This window comes from Crocodylus porosus, unplaced genomic scaffold (genome assembly GCF_001723895.1).
Source record: "Crocodylus porosus isolate Cpor-Errol unplaced genomic scaffold, CroPor_comp1, whole genome shotgun sequence".
In the NCBI taxonomy this organism is placed as follows: domain Eukaryota; kingdom Metazoa; phylum Chordata; order Crocodylia; family Crocodylidae; genus Crocodylus; species Crocodylus porosus.
Genome location: NW_017728936.1, coordinates 4,213,171 through 4,232,273, shown reverse-complemented (window position 1 = coordinate 4,232,273; position 19,103 = coordinate 4,213,171). Strand labels below are relative to the sequence as shown.

The window sequence follows — 19,103 nt, the reverse complement described above, 5'->3', positions numbered from 1 at the left end:
AGGCCCCGCCCCCCGAGCCCGGGGATGGGAACGAGGATGGGGTGGGGCCTGGCAGTACGCATGCGCGCGGATGAGGCGCGAGCGGTGAGTGCGGTGCGGGCGGGCGCAGTGAGGCAGGGGCCGTTGCCGCCTCCGCCCCCCGGCCTTTCCCTGCCCCCAGCGCGGCCGGGTCAGTCGTCAGCTCCGGGCCGCGTGGAGGATGGAGGGGGGGGGGAGCCGGTGTTCCCAGGGGCGTTTTGCTGCTTCCTTTTCCCTCCCCCCGCCGCTCGCTTGTAACCAGGTTTCTTTCTCCTCCCCCTCGGCAGCACGGGGGTCGCGGGTCGCGGATGGCGAGCTCGTGATGTGGCCGTGCCCGGAGCCGACGTCTGCGGGTCCGTCCGGCTGGTGGGTGAGTGCACGCGGGGGTTGGACATTGACGGCGCGCCCGGTGTCTTTATCCCATGCTTGCTCCTCGCTCGCCCGGCGTTTCGCAGCTGGGGGGTGGTTATAACAGCCCCCGCGCATCGACGAGAGGGGCGTCCTGACCGGTCGTGAAATCCGGCGCGTCGAGAGACATCGGGGCCGGTTGCGGGAGGCGTGGAGCACTTCCCTGTGTGGGTGACATCTGATTGCCGCTGCCTGAGCAGAAGGGGACCTGGGGGGTCGATGCCATTCGGGCCTCGCCCCCCCGGCACCTCGAAGGCACGCATTGCGATCTGTTTTTTTCGTGGGCTTGGTTTATGAGCAATCGAATTAGACTGTCCTCCCCCTTTCTGCCTTGGTGAGCTGTCTGGTACCCTAATTTGTTGCATCTAACTACATATGTGTGTGTGCCGGTAACTGCAGAACTCAAGCGTAGAGACGGTCTAAATTAATTTTCCATCTCCTTACCATCTTCTCTCTGAACGGGTGCAATAAAACAGCACTTTGGACAGAGACTTGTGAGGCCTGAGCTGGGACTAGAAGCCCGGTGTCCTGTAATGACTGATCCTGCTTATCCTGGGACTTCTCTCTAGTGTGATGATGAGGGAGAAGGCTAATAGACCGCTCTTTTTTTTTGTTATATAGTTGTCTCATTTAATGGGAGAGGTGTCATACTGAGCAGTATTTTCCAGTATGATCAGAACATTTCTCTCTCTGTGATACAGGACTCTGTGCGTGTGTTTCAAAGACTGTTATAGCAACCTCTGTTCAGCGTATTTGAAACACTTGGATCATAGTAATGTAACTGAGGAGTAAACATGGCATAAATGCATCCATTTCCACAGAACAGGGACAGACCTCCTAACATTTTTACTTGGTAACATACAATTTGTTTCCTTCCCCGCAGATGTCTTTTCATTCCAGTTTTGCAAAATTGCGTTAGCCTTGGGTGAGCAATTTATTTTGACTGGCGTGTAAAATATTATACTTTCATATACATTCATTGTGATAAAGAGCAAGCAAGTATATTTTATTCCTGGGCTGGTAAATTTTCATGGTGATTATCCAAGGACTCTTAGTGCTATACGGTACCACAAACTTACCCTGGTATATTTGACAGTTTTATAATGTTTGAACATATTGTAGCCATCTGGAAGAATCAAGCTTATATTCCTTGGAGGATATGGAACGATTGGGAAGATAAAAGGAGAAAAGTGGGGTCAGAGTCTAGCAGCATGCAGCTGTAAGACCTACTATTTGGGACAATTACAGAATTAAAAGCATTAACGTGGTGAAAGTAGGTGTATTTATAATGTACTGGAATATCATTACATTGCCAGAAGAAAATTGGTTTTACTGAATTAACTCGCAGTTCAGTATTGCATTGTGTCATCTTTATCTGAAAAGTGTCCATCCAAATTAAAGTTGCTGGTGTAGTTTCTGAATTAACAAGTGAGGCTTGAGCCTGATCAGCCTAGATGGCAGTAGGGACTGATGATTATTAACCTTAAGCATTTATGTAGGTTGTTAACAAGACATTCCAGTGTAAATGTGCTGCTTCAGTATGGATCTGTCACTGTCATCTTCTTAAAAATGTTAGGTTTGAGCCTTCCTGTGATAGAAATAAGGTTATTTCACTGAATACCAGGAAAAAGAAAGCTTCCTAACTTAGTCTTAGACGATGGAACAGATTTCCAAGGAAGTTGTATAGAAGTCTTTTTGCTTGGGGCACTTAACATTTAGAATGGGGATGGTACCGGCTAATATAAAATAGGGAGCAGTCTTGCCTTGGCTTTTTTCCCTGGAGCTCGTCCTTTTCAAACTTACCTTTTGAAGAGTAAATATTTTGCCATTTGCATGCACTAGACTGCATAAATTTCAAAACATGCTGTGTGCAACCCCCATTTCAAATGTATAAGTTGAACTGGGTGGTGTTCTGTCAGTCTATTCAAAGTATGTTATTTTCCCCAGGATCCATCTTAAAACTGTTTCCTTGCCCATGGTTATATGAGAGCGTTTGTTTGAAGGGAAATTCTGAATAAATTCCCAGGCCTTATCCATATTTTCTTCTGCAAACAAGTGCACTCGGGATATTGGTTCCAGCATAAAACGGGCAGGATTGCTTTCACTGGAGCTTCCTGTTATAATATTGGCAGAATATCTCAGTAACAGTCTCTTTCCATCTCTCATATCTGTAAGGGCTCTTGCCTTACATGTATTGGTTATAATGATACAACATCTGCTGATGTGCTGCTGAGGAAGGGAGAGAGATGGAATGGTGGAAAGTCTAAAGGAACATGGTTAACTTGAAAGGATTCTAGAAATTTGAATGGAGCAATTGCTGTCATGGGACTACAACAATATGTGGCTTCAGCCAGGTGTAATATGGGTTTGTGTCCTTGCACAGCAGTCATAGTGTTCTTGACACCTAGTTTGCTGCTGCTCCTGCTGTTTCAGCTACAGGCCTCTGCCATGCTGAGGCAGCCAGTTTTGTTAGGTTATGCCATCTTGTTTGTGGGATAGTTTTATGATGGGCATGAGAAAGGGGAAGCAGCCTAGGAAGAGACCCATAAAAGTTTCCTCACTTATCCTAAGCAAAACTTGCACTTGGAAGTGAATGTCTGATGGGGGTAATCGGCTGTGCCACCTGTACTGAATGATACCACCAGAGCAGAACACAAACCATCTCGTACTAAGAACTGCCAGTCCATTTGCCCAAAACTATGTTGTGGCTTCCACTTCTCACTCTCTTTCCAGGCCCTGAGAACCAATAGCTGGTATTCGTTTTTAAAAATAAATCCTTTTTTGTATCTGATCTAAAATGGGCCAACAGGCATGAATGGTTAAAATGCATGGATTTGTATAGTGGCAACCATTTTCATGTTAATCCTTTATACTGTACCAACTGGCTGAGTACAGTTAACCAGCCTAAGTATAGGGATTTGCATATTGATTATGTACAGAAATAGCAGCATGGCCATTATTATGTAGATTAGGTGCTCTAGTAAATTATGGCTCGGAGGATAACATAATTGAAAAATAGTGCAGCTGTGGGCACTACTTTCTTAATAGCCTGAGCTCTGTTTGATTGAAACTAAAAAGTTTTTAACTTTAATTTTGAAGATAAATAAAGTAGGTAACTTAGATCTGTAAGCAAATAGGGAACTTTTGATTGCATAGATATGTAGAGACAGCAAATAAAATATCTTAGTTAATTTAGAGGAACAAATCCATTTTAAATGATCAGGTTAGGTAAAAGGATAGAAAAAGGCAGAAGTTCAAGTTGCCATTCTTCAGTTGATAGGTGTTGAGCTTGTTGTCAGGAGACCTGGATACTATTCCTACTTCTCTTTGACATGCTGTGATACTTTTATACTCTGGTTCCATTTCCTCTTATAAAAATGGGATAATGCTACTCGCCCTGCATTGTAAAGGACTTTAAATACTTTGGCTGAAAAAGCACCAGTATGTATTTATGCTTGTGTTAATTATCGATGTGTCCAAAGCGAATATTAAGTTTAGGTAGAATTTTTGTTTCCTAGAGACATAACTTCTGTTGTAAAATTGTAACCGTGGAATAGAAGTCTGAGTTTTATTTATTAAATGCTTTAAGCCTTTCAGTTTACAGACATTTTAATAACTTGTGCAGGCCATGTACGCACAGAGGTTTTCCAGTTTTACCCTCTGCTAACACAGCTTTCCACCTATGTAGACTGGGGCTTTTAGGTTGGAGCTGTTATTTATAGGAATATCATCAGATATTTGGGATATTTTTTAAGTTGCTTTTCCTGTTGCTGGAATCCACTTGACTATACCAACATACCATACTCCTGCCTCATGGGTTATATAATGACCCTTTAGAAATGAGTTTGAAGTAAGTACAGACTGCTCTTTAAACTAGTTACTAAATTGGATTTACTTCACCAGTAATGGAAAGGAAGATGATAATGTTTAAGTTGGCATTGACTTTCCACTCTGTTTTCCTCTATCTAAAAAGAAACTGTGGTGGCAGCATTAATTGTTGCTTCCCTGCTGCCAAATTTCAGGATCTGTTGGGAGTCCTGTGGGTTGGATAGTGTGGCCCTACACATGAGATTGGACAGGCAGGCAGGACTGGAGTCTGATTGGGGTGGCATAGGGCCTGACTGTGAGGGATCTGGTCCACGGAGTGGCCCTATGCTTGTCTGGCCGATGGGGCTGAAAGGCTGAGCATCACCGATATGTTATGTTGAATATTTTCAAGCATTAAGCAGTTGGTATAGCTATTTAGTATTCATTGACAGATTATTACCCCTCAGACAAAATTTGATCTCACCTATGCATGGAAAGGTCTAGAGTACCCATAGATTTGCACTGGTGTAATTGAGAACAACATCTGTTTCCATGGTGTGTTTAGAACAAAGTACTGTGAATATCTTTTACTATAGGGTATTTTAGGAACCCACATTGTATTCCAGTCTGGTTTCTGTGGCTGAATTGGGCAACGGCTTCTGAGCAGGTCATCGAATTATTAGTGGTTTGGGATGGGGGGCAGGACTGTGAACTGGAATCCTGTTTCAGCATGTGATCAGTGAATAGCTTGGCAGGTTGTCTTCAGAGCTTCATGCAACTGTTACAGTAATGAAAGGGTGGGAGGCAGTGTTGTTTAGTGGACTGATTATGGCTCCTGGAGTCTGAGAAGTTAAATTCACTTCCAGGTTTTGTCAATGGCTCATGAAGGGTCAGATCCACGAAGGTATATAGGGGTCTAAATAACTTTTGGTAACAGGTCTGAGAGACCTTGAGCAAGTAAGTCACTTCTCAGTGGAATGCAGTAGTCTTCCCCATATCTGAAGAGGGTCAATAATGTCTACCTACCTTTTGTGTAGTGCTTTTAGATGCTTACATGAAAAGTGCTCAGCTAAATATTTTATTACTATTTACTTACTGGCAAATCTAGAAAATCAGTGTTGCTAAAAGTAACCCAGATAGTGGGGTTGCTTTTTACAAGTGTCTAGGAGATTATTGCCTCCAAAATAAAACTATGTTTAATCTTTTCTGTATCTTTTATTATCAGAAGGATGATGATCATCTGCTAAACAAGTGTCTAATAAAGTTTAGCAAGATATTTAGACTTTAAATTGCTTTGATTAACAGAGTAAATTGCCACATAGAATCCTTGCTGCTAATCAATTAGTAGTTTTCCCTAATTGATTTTACTAACAGTGTTCCCCGAAAATGATCAGATGAATCCTTCAACCCTTGCATTTAATCAAAGTCATATAGGTGCACATGTGGGGGGGGGGGGAGGGGAGGAGAAAGAAAGTTTGCAGCGGTTAGTATTACAGAAGCAGTTTGTGTTTTGGCATCACTGTGAAAACAAGCGAGGCAGCAGGATTTGGAGAGCCAAGGGAACTGGCTTGAGTCTTGCAACTGGAGCTGTCGCATTGCAGGCTGACCTCATGCAAGGGGAAGAGAGAAGAGCAAAGATAGGCAGAGCAGCTAGGAGAAGAATGGGAGGGATATAGAGGATGGGTGTGGAGGGGAGAAGAAGGAACTTGGTTTAATTTAGGGAAACCTTACTGGAAGGGGACCTTAGGAAACAGTAGGCCAGGTTTTTGGAAATAATAGATACCTAATATTCAGAGACCTACCCATTGACTTCAAAGTGAGTTAGGCACCTCCATGCTTTTGTACAAAAAACATTCGTGGTTAACATCTGCTTGATGCAGACTTGGAACATGTCCACACTAATACTGTTTTGCTGGTGTAGTGTACTGGCATAGCCAAGCTAGGCACAAGTCGCACCTCATTATCACAGGTATGCTTAAGAAGATTGTAAGGTAGACCTAGACTTAACCTTTCCTGTCAGAAATTTCTCTTTCTTTTAAAAAATTGTTTCAAAATCATGACAGCATAGGTTGTAGAACTGGCTGCTGTTTGGGATTACAGCTAGTCAAAACAAGGACCTGATCCTGCCCAGCTTACTTCCTTGGGAGTATTGTAGGACCGTGAACAGGGCTGTAGTGAAGAAAACTGTTCTTAGACAAGGCCTGTTTTGAGAATTGCTTTATATGTTGCTATTTCCTTTGAGTATTTGCTTGAATTTGTGCTTTTACTCCTTGTTTTGAACCACAAACGCTTTTGTTTGATTTCACAATAGCTAACCTATGTGCTTATTGTATAGAAATCTATTAAGTAAACTCAGATTTTTCCCCTTTAAAGTTTCCCCCTGTCACACACCTTTCCACCCTTCAAAATTGTAATTGATATAACTGACAATTCACAATATTGAAGTTGCTTTATCCAGAATTGAGGAAGTATAATCCTACTTCAGTAACTTCTTGCTGTAACTTGCAAGTGTGGTTGTTGTCTTCCCAGTCCAGGATGTTTTGAGTTGCGTTATATAAATAATGATAATTTTCCTACCTAGAATAAATGCATCTATTTTGAATACTTATGGTTGGTTGCTTCTTTCTTTAATACTGCAAGTAATACTGTAGTTAAAAAGAAAAATGTGGTGACTGATTTGTCTTTTTTTTTTTTTTTTTTAAACCAAGTAGAATCTGTGAAGTGAATGAATGAGGAATAGTTTCACATGTGTGCTCAGGAAACAACAGTTAATTTTTCTTTTTTCTGCAAGGCGTTCTCATAATGTATTCCTCAAGTGTAAATGAGATTCCAGAGTCCTTTAGTTGAATGATGTGCGCGCAAGCTTTGGATGTAAAGTTCAGTCATTGTAACTGCTGCAGCTTCATTCATTGAAGAAACTGGAACAACAGTTTGTTTGTAACGACCCTGCAACTGAGTACAAAGGCTCATCTGACCTTTGAACCTTGGTGCCTTTGCATCTGAAGGAGGAATTGTTAATGAATGGGTAGGACTGCCCCCCACCCCAACTTTCCCCAGGAATGTTTAATGTCATTTCTTCCAAATTAACAGATGGAAAAAGAACTCTTGTTGATTTTTATATGACTAGGTACCTTCCTACCACTCTGATATGATGCTCTTGTATGTTGAGGAGAAGGAAGGGGAAAAAAGTTGGCTACTACTGTTTGTTTTAAAGGATTTTTTTTGTAAGTGTGGTTACGTTACTTAAAAGTCTCACTTTGTTTATTGCATGCTACTTGGCTGAAATCATGGTCATGAAAATATTGTCTTTTTATGTCATGATTATCTCTTTGTTCTCTAATGTGATTATTTTCTCACAACCAGTAGGAGGCAACAGGAAGGAATAGTTAGTCTTCTGAAGATATTGTTATCCTTCTATATAAATGTGCTGACTGCCTCATTCCCTGTTACAGTTTTTAGCAAGTTGAAGCAGTGTCTTGTAATAGTTATAGTCATCAATTCTTAAAATTCAACAAGGTGAAGAGTAAATCATACAGGTTTTGAAATTAGATAAGCCATGTTGAGCCAATAGAGGCTTTAAAACATTCATGCCACGTTCCTGCTCAGCCTTAAGTATGCAAGCTTTTAGTTTCTGCACAGAATATGCAGAAAAGTAATCTTTAATATATTTTTATTGCTCATTCAAACGCCTTGTCCTGTATACATGTGCTCGCACATATGTTCATGTGCACAGTAATCTAATCTAAACACTGCCCTCTGAAGAAATATCATGGATTTGCCTTGTTCAGAGAGAGGAAAGAGGAGTGGGATTACACTGCTGACCCCACTGGGCTGGAGACTGGGTGTATTCTAGAACCTGTACCACCAAAAAAGCCCTCAGGAAGTCAGAGCTGCCCAAGTGCCAACACTGCTGTGGTTCTGGGGGCCCCTGCCCTCCTTTAGTCTAGCACCTGAGAGACAGCTCAGTCACCAGAAGGTGACTGTATCAGTTTGCACGAGAGTGGCATCCAGCATCTGTAGCGTGATTGACCCTGGCCGTCTTCACTCTTGGGTATTGTTGTTAGTGTCCTTAAGGACATTTTTTTGTTTTTCGTTTATGTTTTATATCTTGTCATGCTCTAGAAATCTGGCCAAGGAAAAGCAGCAGCAACCAGGGATACTTTTCAAACAAATCATTAGTACAAGTAGTGGTTCTTGTTACTGTTTCAAGAAGAACAAATTCCACTGCATTTTGTTGTGCGCAAGGTGATTAAACAAGTTGTTTCTCAAAGGAGTGTGAAGAGCTTTGGATGGCACTTTAGTAGAGTTGTAGCCTCCACGGGTTTGCATGATTCTTTCCTCCCTTTGCCTGTTCTTTTGTTCCAAAAGCAAGATTGAAGCTTTTTCTGTCACATAGACCACTTCTGAAGACAGAGACCGCCCCCCCGCCCCTGTCAGCTTCCTGGTCTGGATTATGTAACATCAGTAATAAAAGGACCTTCAAGGGTAATCTTCTTTCAAGGGTTGATTCTGAATCTGGGCTACTGAGAATCTTGGAAATGTGTGGGAACATGGGGATGTGTGAACATCTTCTTGTTTCTATATAACACGAGCTGGCTGTTACTACTTTCGTTGCTACTACAGAAGCACTTAGGTAGTAGGTAGCACTAATATGTCACTTTTACAGGGTAACACAATACTTGCTCTACTTGCCTGGACAGATATAGGGACCATCTAAAGAGTAAATTCTCTTGCCTTATAGTGAAATGCTGCTGAGTTTATGAGCATCCCAACTAGTATTTTTTTAGTCTTATACATTTTCTTGCGTTTCCTCAATAATGTTTCTTCCACCTGTCTTTTAAAAATAGCTTATTTCTCTTTGATGTAATCAACAGGTCTGTGCACTAGCAAGCCTCTTATTTATAGGGTTGGTTTGACATCCTGAGCAACCTTTTTCTTTTTTTCTGTTTCAGTCGCCACCTGTTGTCAAGGGGAAATAATCTACCTTGTCTTGGCTGGCATAGGACAACTCAAGGAAAGCGTGTCATCATTTAATGAATGAATGGAGCATGTAGCCATAAATAGAGCCAGTTTTGAATGCAGCCAGAAAAAGCAACCGCACTTTCTTTTTTATTTTCACAGTACTTAATATTATAATGTAGGTGTTTTTCACTTTTGGAAGCCGAGCATATGTATAAACAAATTAAAATAAACACTTTAAGCACTGGCCTTTCACTGTAAGGAAGGTGCACAAAATGGTGACTGGCATAGGTTTAGGCAGCTCAAACCCTGTTGTTATATGCAGGGAAACCAACAGAGAGCACATTTTAACCCATCACAATCCGTATCTCCCTTGCTTCCCAAATGCACGCATTGGCATAAATCAAGAATAAAGTTGTAGCCCAAAAAAAGATGGGGCATTTCAGTGCAAGAATGTGCAAAGTTTAAATAGTTTTATCTCTTCCAGAAGTCTAGGTATCCTCAGTAACTTGAAGTTGATATTCTAAAACAGAATGCTTTTATATCCCTTCCAAAAATAATTGATACCTAGAGATTTGGAGGGGATATTAACACAGCCTGCAGGGGTTAGGGGTGGAGGAAAGGGGGTTTCTGTCCCCCCAGCCACCCTAGCTCTGCAGTGCACCAGAGTCCAGCCAGGAGGAGGCTCCAGGGTTCCTCTTCCCATAGCTGTCCCTGTTGGGCTCCAGTGCAACCTGAACAGGGGGGCTGTAGGGAAGAGGGATCTGGGGATTCCCCCCCAGCAGCAGCCCTGGCCATGCAGCAGCTCGAGGAGGAAGGTGAGGGAGAGGTGGTACAGGAGAGGGGCTTCTCCTCCTGGCTGAAGTTGTCTGTGGGCTCTCGCATGTTACCGCCTTCCCCTGTGAATCCCTGTCCCGGGGACATGGGAGGAGTGGAGGGGACAAGCTGGGCTGCAAAGCCTGGCTCTGACCACACATCCACCCATCTGTCTGCCTGCAGTAGAGCACGCTGCTGGCGGCACTGGGGCTGCCAGGAGTGGGGAGAGGGCAGCTGCAGCAACAGTCTTCAGAGGAGAGACTGGAGGTGCTGCTGAGTGGCAATGGCAGGACATTAAACTGGGGTAGGAGAGCTTTTTACCCCTTCATACTGGGGCTGGGCAGCATGGCACCCTTAATGGGATCTCATGGCACCCTGGTTGAGAATCACAGCTCTACATTTCATATTGATTAGCATGGGTGATGAGGTGCTAGATCAGTGGGGTGTTGGTTTGATTCGTTATGGTTATTCCTTTGACTGATAATTCAGCAAATGATGACAACAACTAATGACCTTAACTCCTATCTGTCAGCTGTCCTTTTTACATGTGAGATGCAGGGGTGAGTTGGCTTTTGGAGCATGTCCAGAAAGCTAGTACGTCGAGGTCTTGCTGGACAAAGACAAGACTGCCAAGTCCAGAGGTGAGGATTTTTCCAGACGCCGGCTTCTTGATCAACCCAACAACTAACTAGGCACTTCAGTTTGTAACTTTTAAAACTTCATGCGTTTGCTATTGTGCCCCCACCTGTCCCCCTGCAGGAGGTGGCTTAAGAACTGGAAGTCTACCTACTGTACATGTAACTGGCAAATCTGGTAGAAAAGTACAAAACATCCCAAATTAAAAACTGTTTAAAGCTAATAAATAAAATACATCTGGATGCGCCCTATGAGCCAAGAGTATATTCTCATTGTAAAAAGTGCCAGTGACATACTGGGTCATATTAACAGGACTGTCACTTGCAAATCAAGGCGTGTAACTCTTCTGGTTTGTTCAGTGAGGCCTTGCCTGGAGTATTGTCTAGTTTTGGGCCCTACACCTTCAAGAAGGATGTGGACAGTTTGGGAAGAGTCCAGTGCAAAACAACAAAAATAATTAGAAGCCTGGGAGGCAAGATTTAGGAGGAAAGTCTGGAAGAGCTAGGACTATTTAGTCTGGAGAAGAGAAGACTGAGGAGGGATTTGATAACAGTCTTCAAGTATCTGAAGGACAATTAGAGAGAGGATAGAAATGAGGCTTTTTTCAGTGGCTGTAGGGGATAGAACTAGGAGTAATGGCCTCAAGCTGCAGCAGGAGAAATTGAGGTCGGATATTAGGAGAAAATTTCTGACGGTCAAGCACTGGAACAGGCTACCTAAAGAAAACGTGGAATCTTCATCCTTGGAAGTTTTCAAAAGCAGGTTAGATAGAGACTTGGCTGGGATGGATTAGTCGGGGCCTTGAGCAGGGGGCTGGACTAGATGACCTAATAAGGTACCTTCCAGTCCTGCTTCCCTATGATCCTATGCAAGGACAACTGGCAACATGCAATTTAAACAAAATTAAAAGTGTTTTGCATTTTACTTTAAACTCTGCAAATTTGGACCCTATGTGGGTTGCACTGGGAAGAAAATCCAAAAGGTGATGCTCAGTTCTGAGTACCATCAGCCATCTGTCACATGAACTACATAAGAAGAAAGCCCTTGAAATATTTGATTAGCAAGTTATGTAGTCAGTGAAATGTTATTCCACTGAACTGGAGAGGGATAGTATCATGCATCTTTCAAAACATCTTCACCTAATTCAGAAGGAAACTTTTTGTTCTTGTATCACTCGCTCCAGGTACATCTGGTGTACCCTGCTCTGTCAAAATATGGATTTAATTATTAAAGCACAGTTAACTTCTAAGATATCAAGTAGAAATGAAAAATTATAGATCAGTGGTTTAAAAATTAATTTGGGAGGTCTTATAGCCAGAAACCATGTGTGTGGAGGAGGGAGGCCATATGGCTGCTAAATATAACACAACTTTCTCTTGAAAGCTTTCTAAAAAGTACAGAAGTTCACAATCTGGTATCTGTATTTTAATAAGAAAATGTCAGAGAACTTATGAGGAATCTTATGATGTGGCAAGTGCGAGCTACGGTAATAGGATTTGGGGCAAAAAGGATTTGAGTACCTACTGTGAGGAAACTGAGGGTGCCCAGCATTTCCAGTGAGGTTCTTAGCACCTTCAAGTTTGAGACTTTTGGGCACGTCCAGATGAGTGCGGATGTTGGTTCCCTGGGGACAAGTAGCAGCAGTGCACCTTCGCCACAGCTACTTGTCCCTGGGGAATGCTGGTGCCACATGTGCTTTGGTGTGCAGCAGGTTACTCTGGAGGCGGTAGGGGAGGCTGGGGCCAGCACTTTGCTGGCCCCATCAGCCTTACCTGGGGTCTTGGAGGCCTCCCGGGGCTGCAGCGGTGGTGATCCTGTCAAGTGGAGCGTGACCAGCAGCCGCAGTGTGGCTTTGGGAAGCCTGTGCTGCCTAAGTATGTACTGCTCCATTTATTTATTTATTTTTCTTCCATGGATATCCAGGGGTCAAGAAAACTGGAGCAGTGCACACAGAGGCAGCATGCCCTTTGCAGTGTGGAGGAAGCCTGACTGTGTGGTATGTGGCACTGCAGACATGTTTGCGGTGCCACATACCACACAGCCATGCTCATCTGGATGCGCCCTTTGAGAGCATTATAGTGACTCTGAGTCATTATGGTGACCATGAGGGTGGCAGTAGCTGTCTGGCTTGTGTGGATAGTCAGTGTACAAGTTACTGCTCCTTCCCCTTGGGTTCCAGCAGCTTGCATTCTTGTTTTATTCATCTTCTGCATTATTGCAGTGCTGTGCTGAGATGCCAGAGAACTTGATCCTTTTGCATTCTTGTTTGTTTCTATTTACATAAAGACCTGGTAGACTAGGTGATGGTTGCAAGCTCTGGGAAAGGTATTGGTGCGTTTGTGTGTGGAGCGCATTTTGTTTTAATGCTCTTAACCTATCGTATTCCAGGGATAATATTATCAGGGTACATGTCTAGAGACTGATTATAGGTCTTAAGAAAAGAAACATGATCAAAGCAGGCTAGCATTTTTAATTTAACAAATATTCTTTAAAAAAATCACTCATAATGAATTCCTGAGAGAGACAAATATTAGCAAAATGTATTATTGTGTATTTTTTCTATGTAAGTTTGAACAGTGGGCAGTTTTGTTATCACTTGCCATCCAGGTCAATTAAGTTCTGGGAAGAGAAAAAATGATTAAAAAATAGAATAGCAACCTCTCCACCCCCATTTTAATTCCATACTTGAAGTGTCCACTTTTTGTAGCTAAACTGCACTTATCTGGGTAAATGAAGATAACCTTTCCTATACAGGTATTAGCAATAAGGCACCTTTAAACTAGTGGGGACTGACCTTTTTGATAGGCATGCCACAAATTAGGATTCATGTAATGCTGCATTTTAGGCAACAGAAGTATAGTTGTTGTTCATTAATAACAGTGACTTAGCAGTTTTCATTTTCAAAGTACAGCACAGACCTTAATTAATTTTCATAACAGCCTTTCAAGTTGGTAAATATCCCACTTTGTAGATGAGGAAACTCTAGAAAAGACACGCAAGATGATTTACCAAGGACAGAGTTGCGTCAGTGCTGGACTGACAGCTCAGAAGTTCTTGGCAGCTAATGCTTGGATCAGTCCTCCAGGCCTTGTTACCTGTTTTATTTATTCATTTAAAACTTTAATTTTAACAAGTGCCTAATTCCTAATTTTTAGTGCTTGAACGTGTGTACGAAAAGAATATCTGCTGTGTTTAATGCTTTTGCACATGCACATTCAAGTTTATCTTCTACAAAGGTGTCTGCAGATCCAGAAATAACACGTCTGTACTTTGCATGGGGCATTGTGTATGCTAAGGGTACACTGATGGAGATTTTGGTAGCTGATACCAGTAGCTGATATTTAAGGAGGCATATCAGCCAATACTAATCGAATTTCTGATATAGCTGTGTGCAGCTGGTAAGTCTGTTGTGGTAGAAGGAGAGCAGGGGAGGAAGGGGAATGGGGGGGTGGTGGCCAGAACAACACCCTCCGTGGTGAGGGAGGGAGGGGGCAGGGGCAGGTGTTGCTCAGCCGGGGTGGGGCAGGGCATGGGATGGAGCCTGTGGCTTGTTGGGGGGGGAGGGGGTGGCTCCCCCCGCGCACTGGGAAGAGCCGAGGCTGTGCTGGGTGGGTAGTGGTGATGCTGGGAGTGGGGCTATGGCAATTTGGAGTGGCTGTAACCCCCTCCCAGTGCTGCTGTTGCCTGCCCTGAGCCCAGTCCCTGCTGAGAAGAGCCTGGTGCAGCCCTGGCTCCAGCCTGCCCTCCCCACCCTGCTCAGATCCAGGGGCACCCCTCATCCCCATGCCCTCCTGGGCTGCACGTAGCAGCAGGAGTTGCCCCCACCTCTGGCAAGCTGCAGCTCTGTCCTGCTCACATGTTTTCCCCGCCCCCCCCCCCATCACAGGATTGATCTGCCCTCCCTGCCCCTCCTCTTCCACCACAATAGACTTGCTGCTGGGCTCTACTCCTAAGCTGCCATGCCAGTGTGCTGTGCTGTGGCTGCACGCATGTACGGGCTTTTATTGGCGAAATTATCAGCCACTTCAGGCTGATTTCCGATGCAGCCAATTCTCTTTATATCAGTACTGATCTGCTGTTGGGCCGATGGATCGGTACACCTCTAGTGTAAGGGCAACCAAAATTGCAGTTCTGAAAACTTGGACTACAATATTTAGATGACTTGTTTATTAGTTCATGTGGCATATAATACTTTGAAATCTGTAGAATATGCACTTTTTAATATATGGTTCAAGATGTGAAGAGCCTCAAAATTCCATTCAGTGGATACTTGCTCACTTAACACGAAGTTAATATAAGAGGGAGAAGAGGAAATGATGCAGATATTTAATTTTCAGAGTAGCTCCCAGGTAATTGTCTGTTAATTTGCATTATAGACCCAAGATGTTAAGACAGAACACTTATCTGAGAAGCTGCTTTCTGCTTGTGAAGAATAATGTGAGAATAACAAAATAAAAATGAGCCTGTTCAATCCATCTGGAGAGATGAATCATCAGTGAATGGCATTTAAAGGCAGTGATCATTTTAAATAACACTATGCTGCTAGCGCCTGGAAGAGAACAGTTCAGCTTCTTAAACAGGATATTTTTCACAAGCAATAGGGGACTTATTCTTTGTAAATATGGTTGTATTGGTTTGTAGTTCCTGAAAGTGAGGGACTGAAAACATAAAGGTGGGCCAGAAATGCTGTGGACGTGTGGTGTAGTAGTACTTTATATTATCTGCCAGTCACTGTAAAATCCCTTAAAAAGTGGAACTAGACATGCGTCCCAGTATAGTTTGGCCACTCAAAATCATTAATAGTATTCATGTTTACTGAGTACTGCTTTTTGTTGATCCCCTCTCCTGGTTTTTGAAACTAGATTAAGTCTGCGGGTAATCAGATATGGGGGCAATCAGATATAACTCCTGCTGGAAGTTGTACCAGTTTGTCAGGACTGAATTTGGTGCAGTCTCTCTGGACCAGAGAAAGTTGGCAGCTAAACCATGTGCTTTAGCTCACGTGCTGAATATTGGACAGATTCTTAAATATAAACTGTAAAGTCAATGACTTGGACCTCTATACCTGATGGCAAAAACCCGGTCATATTTAACTTTGGTTGCCTTGTTAAGCGAACTCTCTCCACATTGACATGATGCCTCCAGAATGACTTGAGGGAAAGCCTCTTCTGCAGTTCACCTTCCTGTAGTTCAAGAGCAGCTGATCATTTGGCATGTGTGAGCTGTACAGTTGTATGGTAGTGTGTGTGTTTTATAAACTGCAGAGTAGCGTCATTTAACTTAAGTTGCCCCAAGGACGAGGCATAAATTTGATTTGTTTTGAATTTGGAGAGACAAATGGCATTTCCACCCATGAGGTTTATTAATGACTTTCAGAAGTCCTGATCTGCCTGTTCTTATATTATTTTGGCATGCAGTACTGATGCACATTAGCTCATAGAAGAGTTTGAGAATAACTTTTGCAATATCTTTCCCAAAGAACGTATGCAAAGGAAAAGTGTCAGAAGCAGAGGTTTTGTGGGATTTACATATATAATCTTATTGCTGGATCAAGCTAGCACCCACTATTCAGTCTCAAAAGATTTAGCAGGCCCACTTGCTTGCTGTACCATAACACAGACTTATGGCAGCATCCCCAGATGATTTTTGGTTACATCCTCATTCTTCAAAGGCTTAGATATGTGGTTAAATGTACCAGTGCAAATAGTTCTGTTGAAGTTCTGTATAAATGTTTGCAGTATATATAAGTTAGATGTATCTGTAGTCTTTTTCTGGGTGGGGAGGTTCTGAAATACAAATGTCTCTGGATTCAAGTATTGATCTAGTAGACAGTAAAGACCTTGTTAAGTTATGAAACTGCCATACCTAGATCTATAATATGATGAACAAATAAAACCTCCTATAGATCTCCTTCCTATCAAATAGTTCTCTGAAATACATTATCACATTTCTGAAGACTGCTTCGGTGTTCGTGCCAGTAAATCGGACACAGGCAAGCCTGAAAAGCGTAATGCATATAGAAGGCTCTTGGATGCAGTGGCAGGGAAAGGAAAGCATAAAAGGCTAGATGGATGAAGAACCAAGTATCTTTAGAATATCAGTGTCTAGAGGGACATGCATACCAATCCGAAGAATCAGGCAAATGGCCATATTTATGGGTGACTTTCAAGCAAGAACCTGGCTTCCCTTTCTGAAGGAATAAATTCTACTTGAAAAATGTTCGCCTTGTGGTGGTGGTGTTTTTAATAAAACCATGCTTTGGGGGCTGAAGTCTTAATATCTGCGCATTTGTTGCACAGTTGCTTCTTCAGTTGCTGTACCACCTGGTCAGATGATGACAATAATCGGCTTTGTACCTGCAGCTCATTTGTGAGCTCTGCTTTATGACATCTTGTTCCTTGGGGTTACTCCAAAGGGGTTTTGATTTATTTTCTACTTGGACTTCAGCCTAGACCACAGAGCATCTCATTAAGACGTAGGTTTTATTTCGTTTTACAGAAAAATCATCGTTGATACTTTACTCTTACCCAACATCTTTTTTGACATTAGAAATTGTATATTTAGTGTATTAATGCATGCATGTTTGCATGGAGTAAGGCTAACAGATGTTTTCGTAAGGCCTTAATTCTTGGTTGAACATGGGCCTAGAAGTTCACAAAGTAGCTGCTTTGTAAAAGTAACAATAACTAAAGGTGACATTTGAAAGAACTTGATGACAGTGATTAATGATTCAAAATGCCAGTAAAGTGGAATTGCTCTCTTATTTCAGTGTTGCATATAGCAAGTACAGCCAGCTGTCCAATTTTTAAAGGTTAAAGGATGAACTTTTCATTTTGGGGCAAGTAGTGCCCTTTTCTTATGTAATTGTGGACAGCCCAGAACCAGTGAAGATTCAGCATGTGGGGAGAGTGGGTAGGATTTGGAGTGTCTAGCGTAATCCATGTTTTCCTATTATTTTGCACAAGATGAAGGTATCTTGTTTCCAATTGTGGAGCAGCTTTGCATCTGTGCTCTGAATGCTGGGTCAGCTGAAGTTGATGGTCCAGCAGCGAAACTTTCTGGTGCTTATGTGGCCTACAGTACATATTCCCTAATGCTACTTCAAAAAATGCATTACTGCAATTGGTTCTTAAGGTTTCCACTTGTTAGACCCAGTCTTAAAATGCAAATAGTGTTGTATACCAATTGTCAAAGTCTAGAGGGGAAGAAAATGTTATTTCAGACCCCAGTTTAGCAAAGCATTGAGGTCTGTGATCTGGAACTTGCAGAATGTGAATAATCCCCGAATGTAAAATGTGCTTAACCTTATTAAGCAGTCTGTGGCATTATTCACTGGACTACTCATGCAGTTGTGATGGGCATGTCCTTGCGTGCTTTGCTGTCACATATAGGTCCTAGCATGTTGGTGCTTAACAAACAATCGCCCATTCCCAATCTCTCACTTCTTCTGTGACAGCTGTTACATATGTTTTCATAAAACAGTTTCAGAAGTATTGAGACCAGAATATGTAGAGCTATACAGAGGATGGAGATTTTGTGTACAGTGGATTTCAACGTGTTTTAAATTGTTTTGTTTTGATAACCTTGGGATAAGACACTTCGACACTGTTGGAGCTTTTTTCCCTGTTTTTTTCCCCTTCTTAACATTTTGTCACAATTACAGTTTTGCTGTAAGAGCTTCCTACTCGGGCAACAGAGCTAGACTAGGATGTAAGTTAGAGAATTTCTATTTTATGTTGATGCCCTAGTTTCCCTTTGTTTTATTCTCTTGTTCGTTCTTCTGTTTTACAAGTTATTCTGTCCTCTTATAGCCTTTGTTCAGAAGGGTGGCATATAAATCAAATCAGTACGTTTTAACAGAATTGCATTCTCCAGAGGAGAATGGTTCTGTTGAACTTTTTTTGCTTCCTCTTAAAAATATTTCACTAGTATTTTAGGGCTTTGCGTGTCATGCCTGCATGTCTGAACTGATGGTGGGGTGGGATATTAGGAATTTTTTTTCTTTTATCAAATATTAAAACTGTTATCTGAGTCTAGTAGCAAATGTTTTCCAATAACATTTCTGACCAAATCGGCTCGCACTTCTCTTTTTTTGTTCATCCTATTTACTTGCAAGCTGTTTTGTTTGTTCTTCTGATGCATTGCAATTAGAGGTGCACCGATACATCAGTCCGATATTGGATTGGTACCGATATAAAGAAAATTTGCTGCATCACGTATCTGCCTGATGGGGCCGATTAATTTGGCTGATAAATGCCTGTACTGTGCGCAGCTACAGCATAGCATGGAGCAGAGCCAGCAGCATGGAGAGCTGCCTCCAGCTGGTAAGTTGGAAGGGGAGGGTGCAGATCAATGCCCCTGAGGTGAGGGGGTGGGGCAGGGCCAGGCACTGACCAGTGGCAGGTGGGGGCATGGGACAGAGGCACGGCTGGTGTGGGAGGGGCGGCTCCCATCATTGC

General features: G+C 42.6%; 1 protein-coding gene across 3 annotated transcripts in view; it reads left to right on the top strand.

Annotated features, from left to right (window-relative positions):
- Positions 1 to 293: 293 nt before the first annotated feature.
- ARHGAP32 (Rho GTPase activating protein 32) overlaps positions 294 to 19,103 on the top strand; it is a 464,420-nt gene continuing 445,610 nt past the window's right edge. For all 3 annotated transcript variants that reach the window (XM_019546989.1, XM_019546988.1, XM_019546987.1), the window contains exon 1: positions 294 to 388. In XM_019546989.1, coding sequence (XP_019402534.1) covers positions 341 to 388 — 48 coding nt within the window. In that variant the 5' untranslated portion in view covers positions 294 to 340. The remainder of the gene's footprint in view (positions 389 to 19,103) is intronic.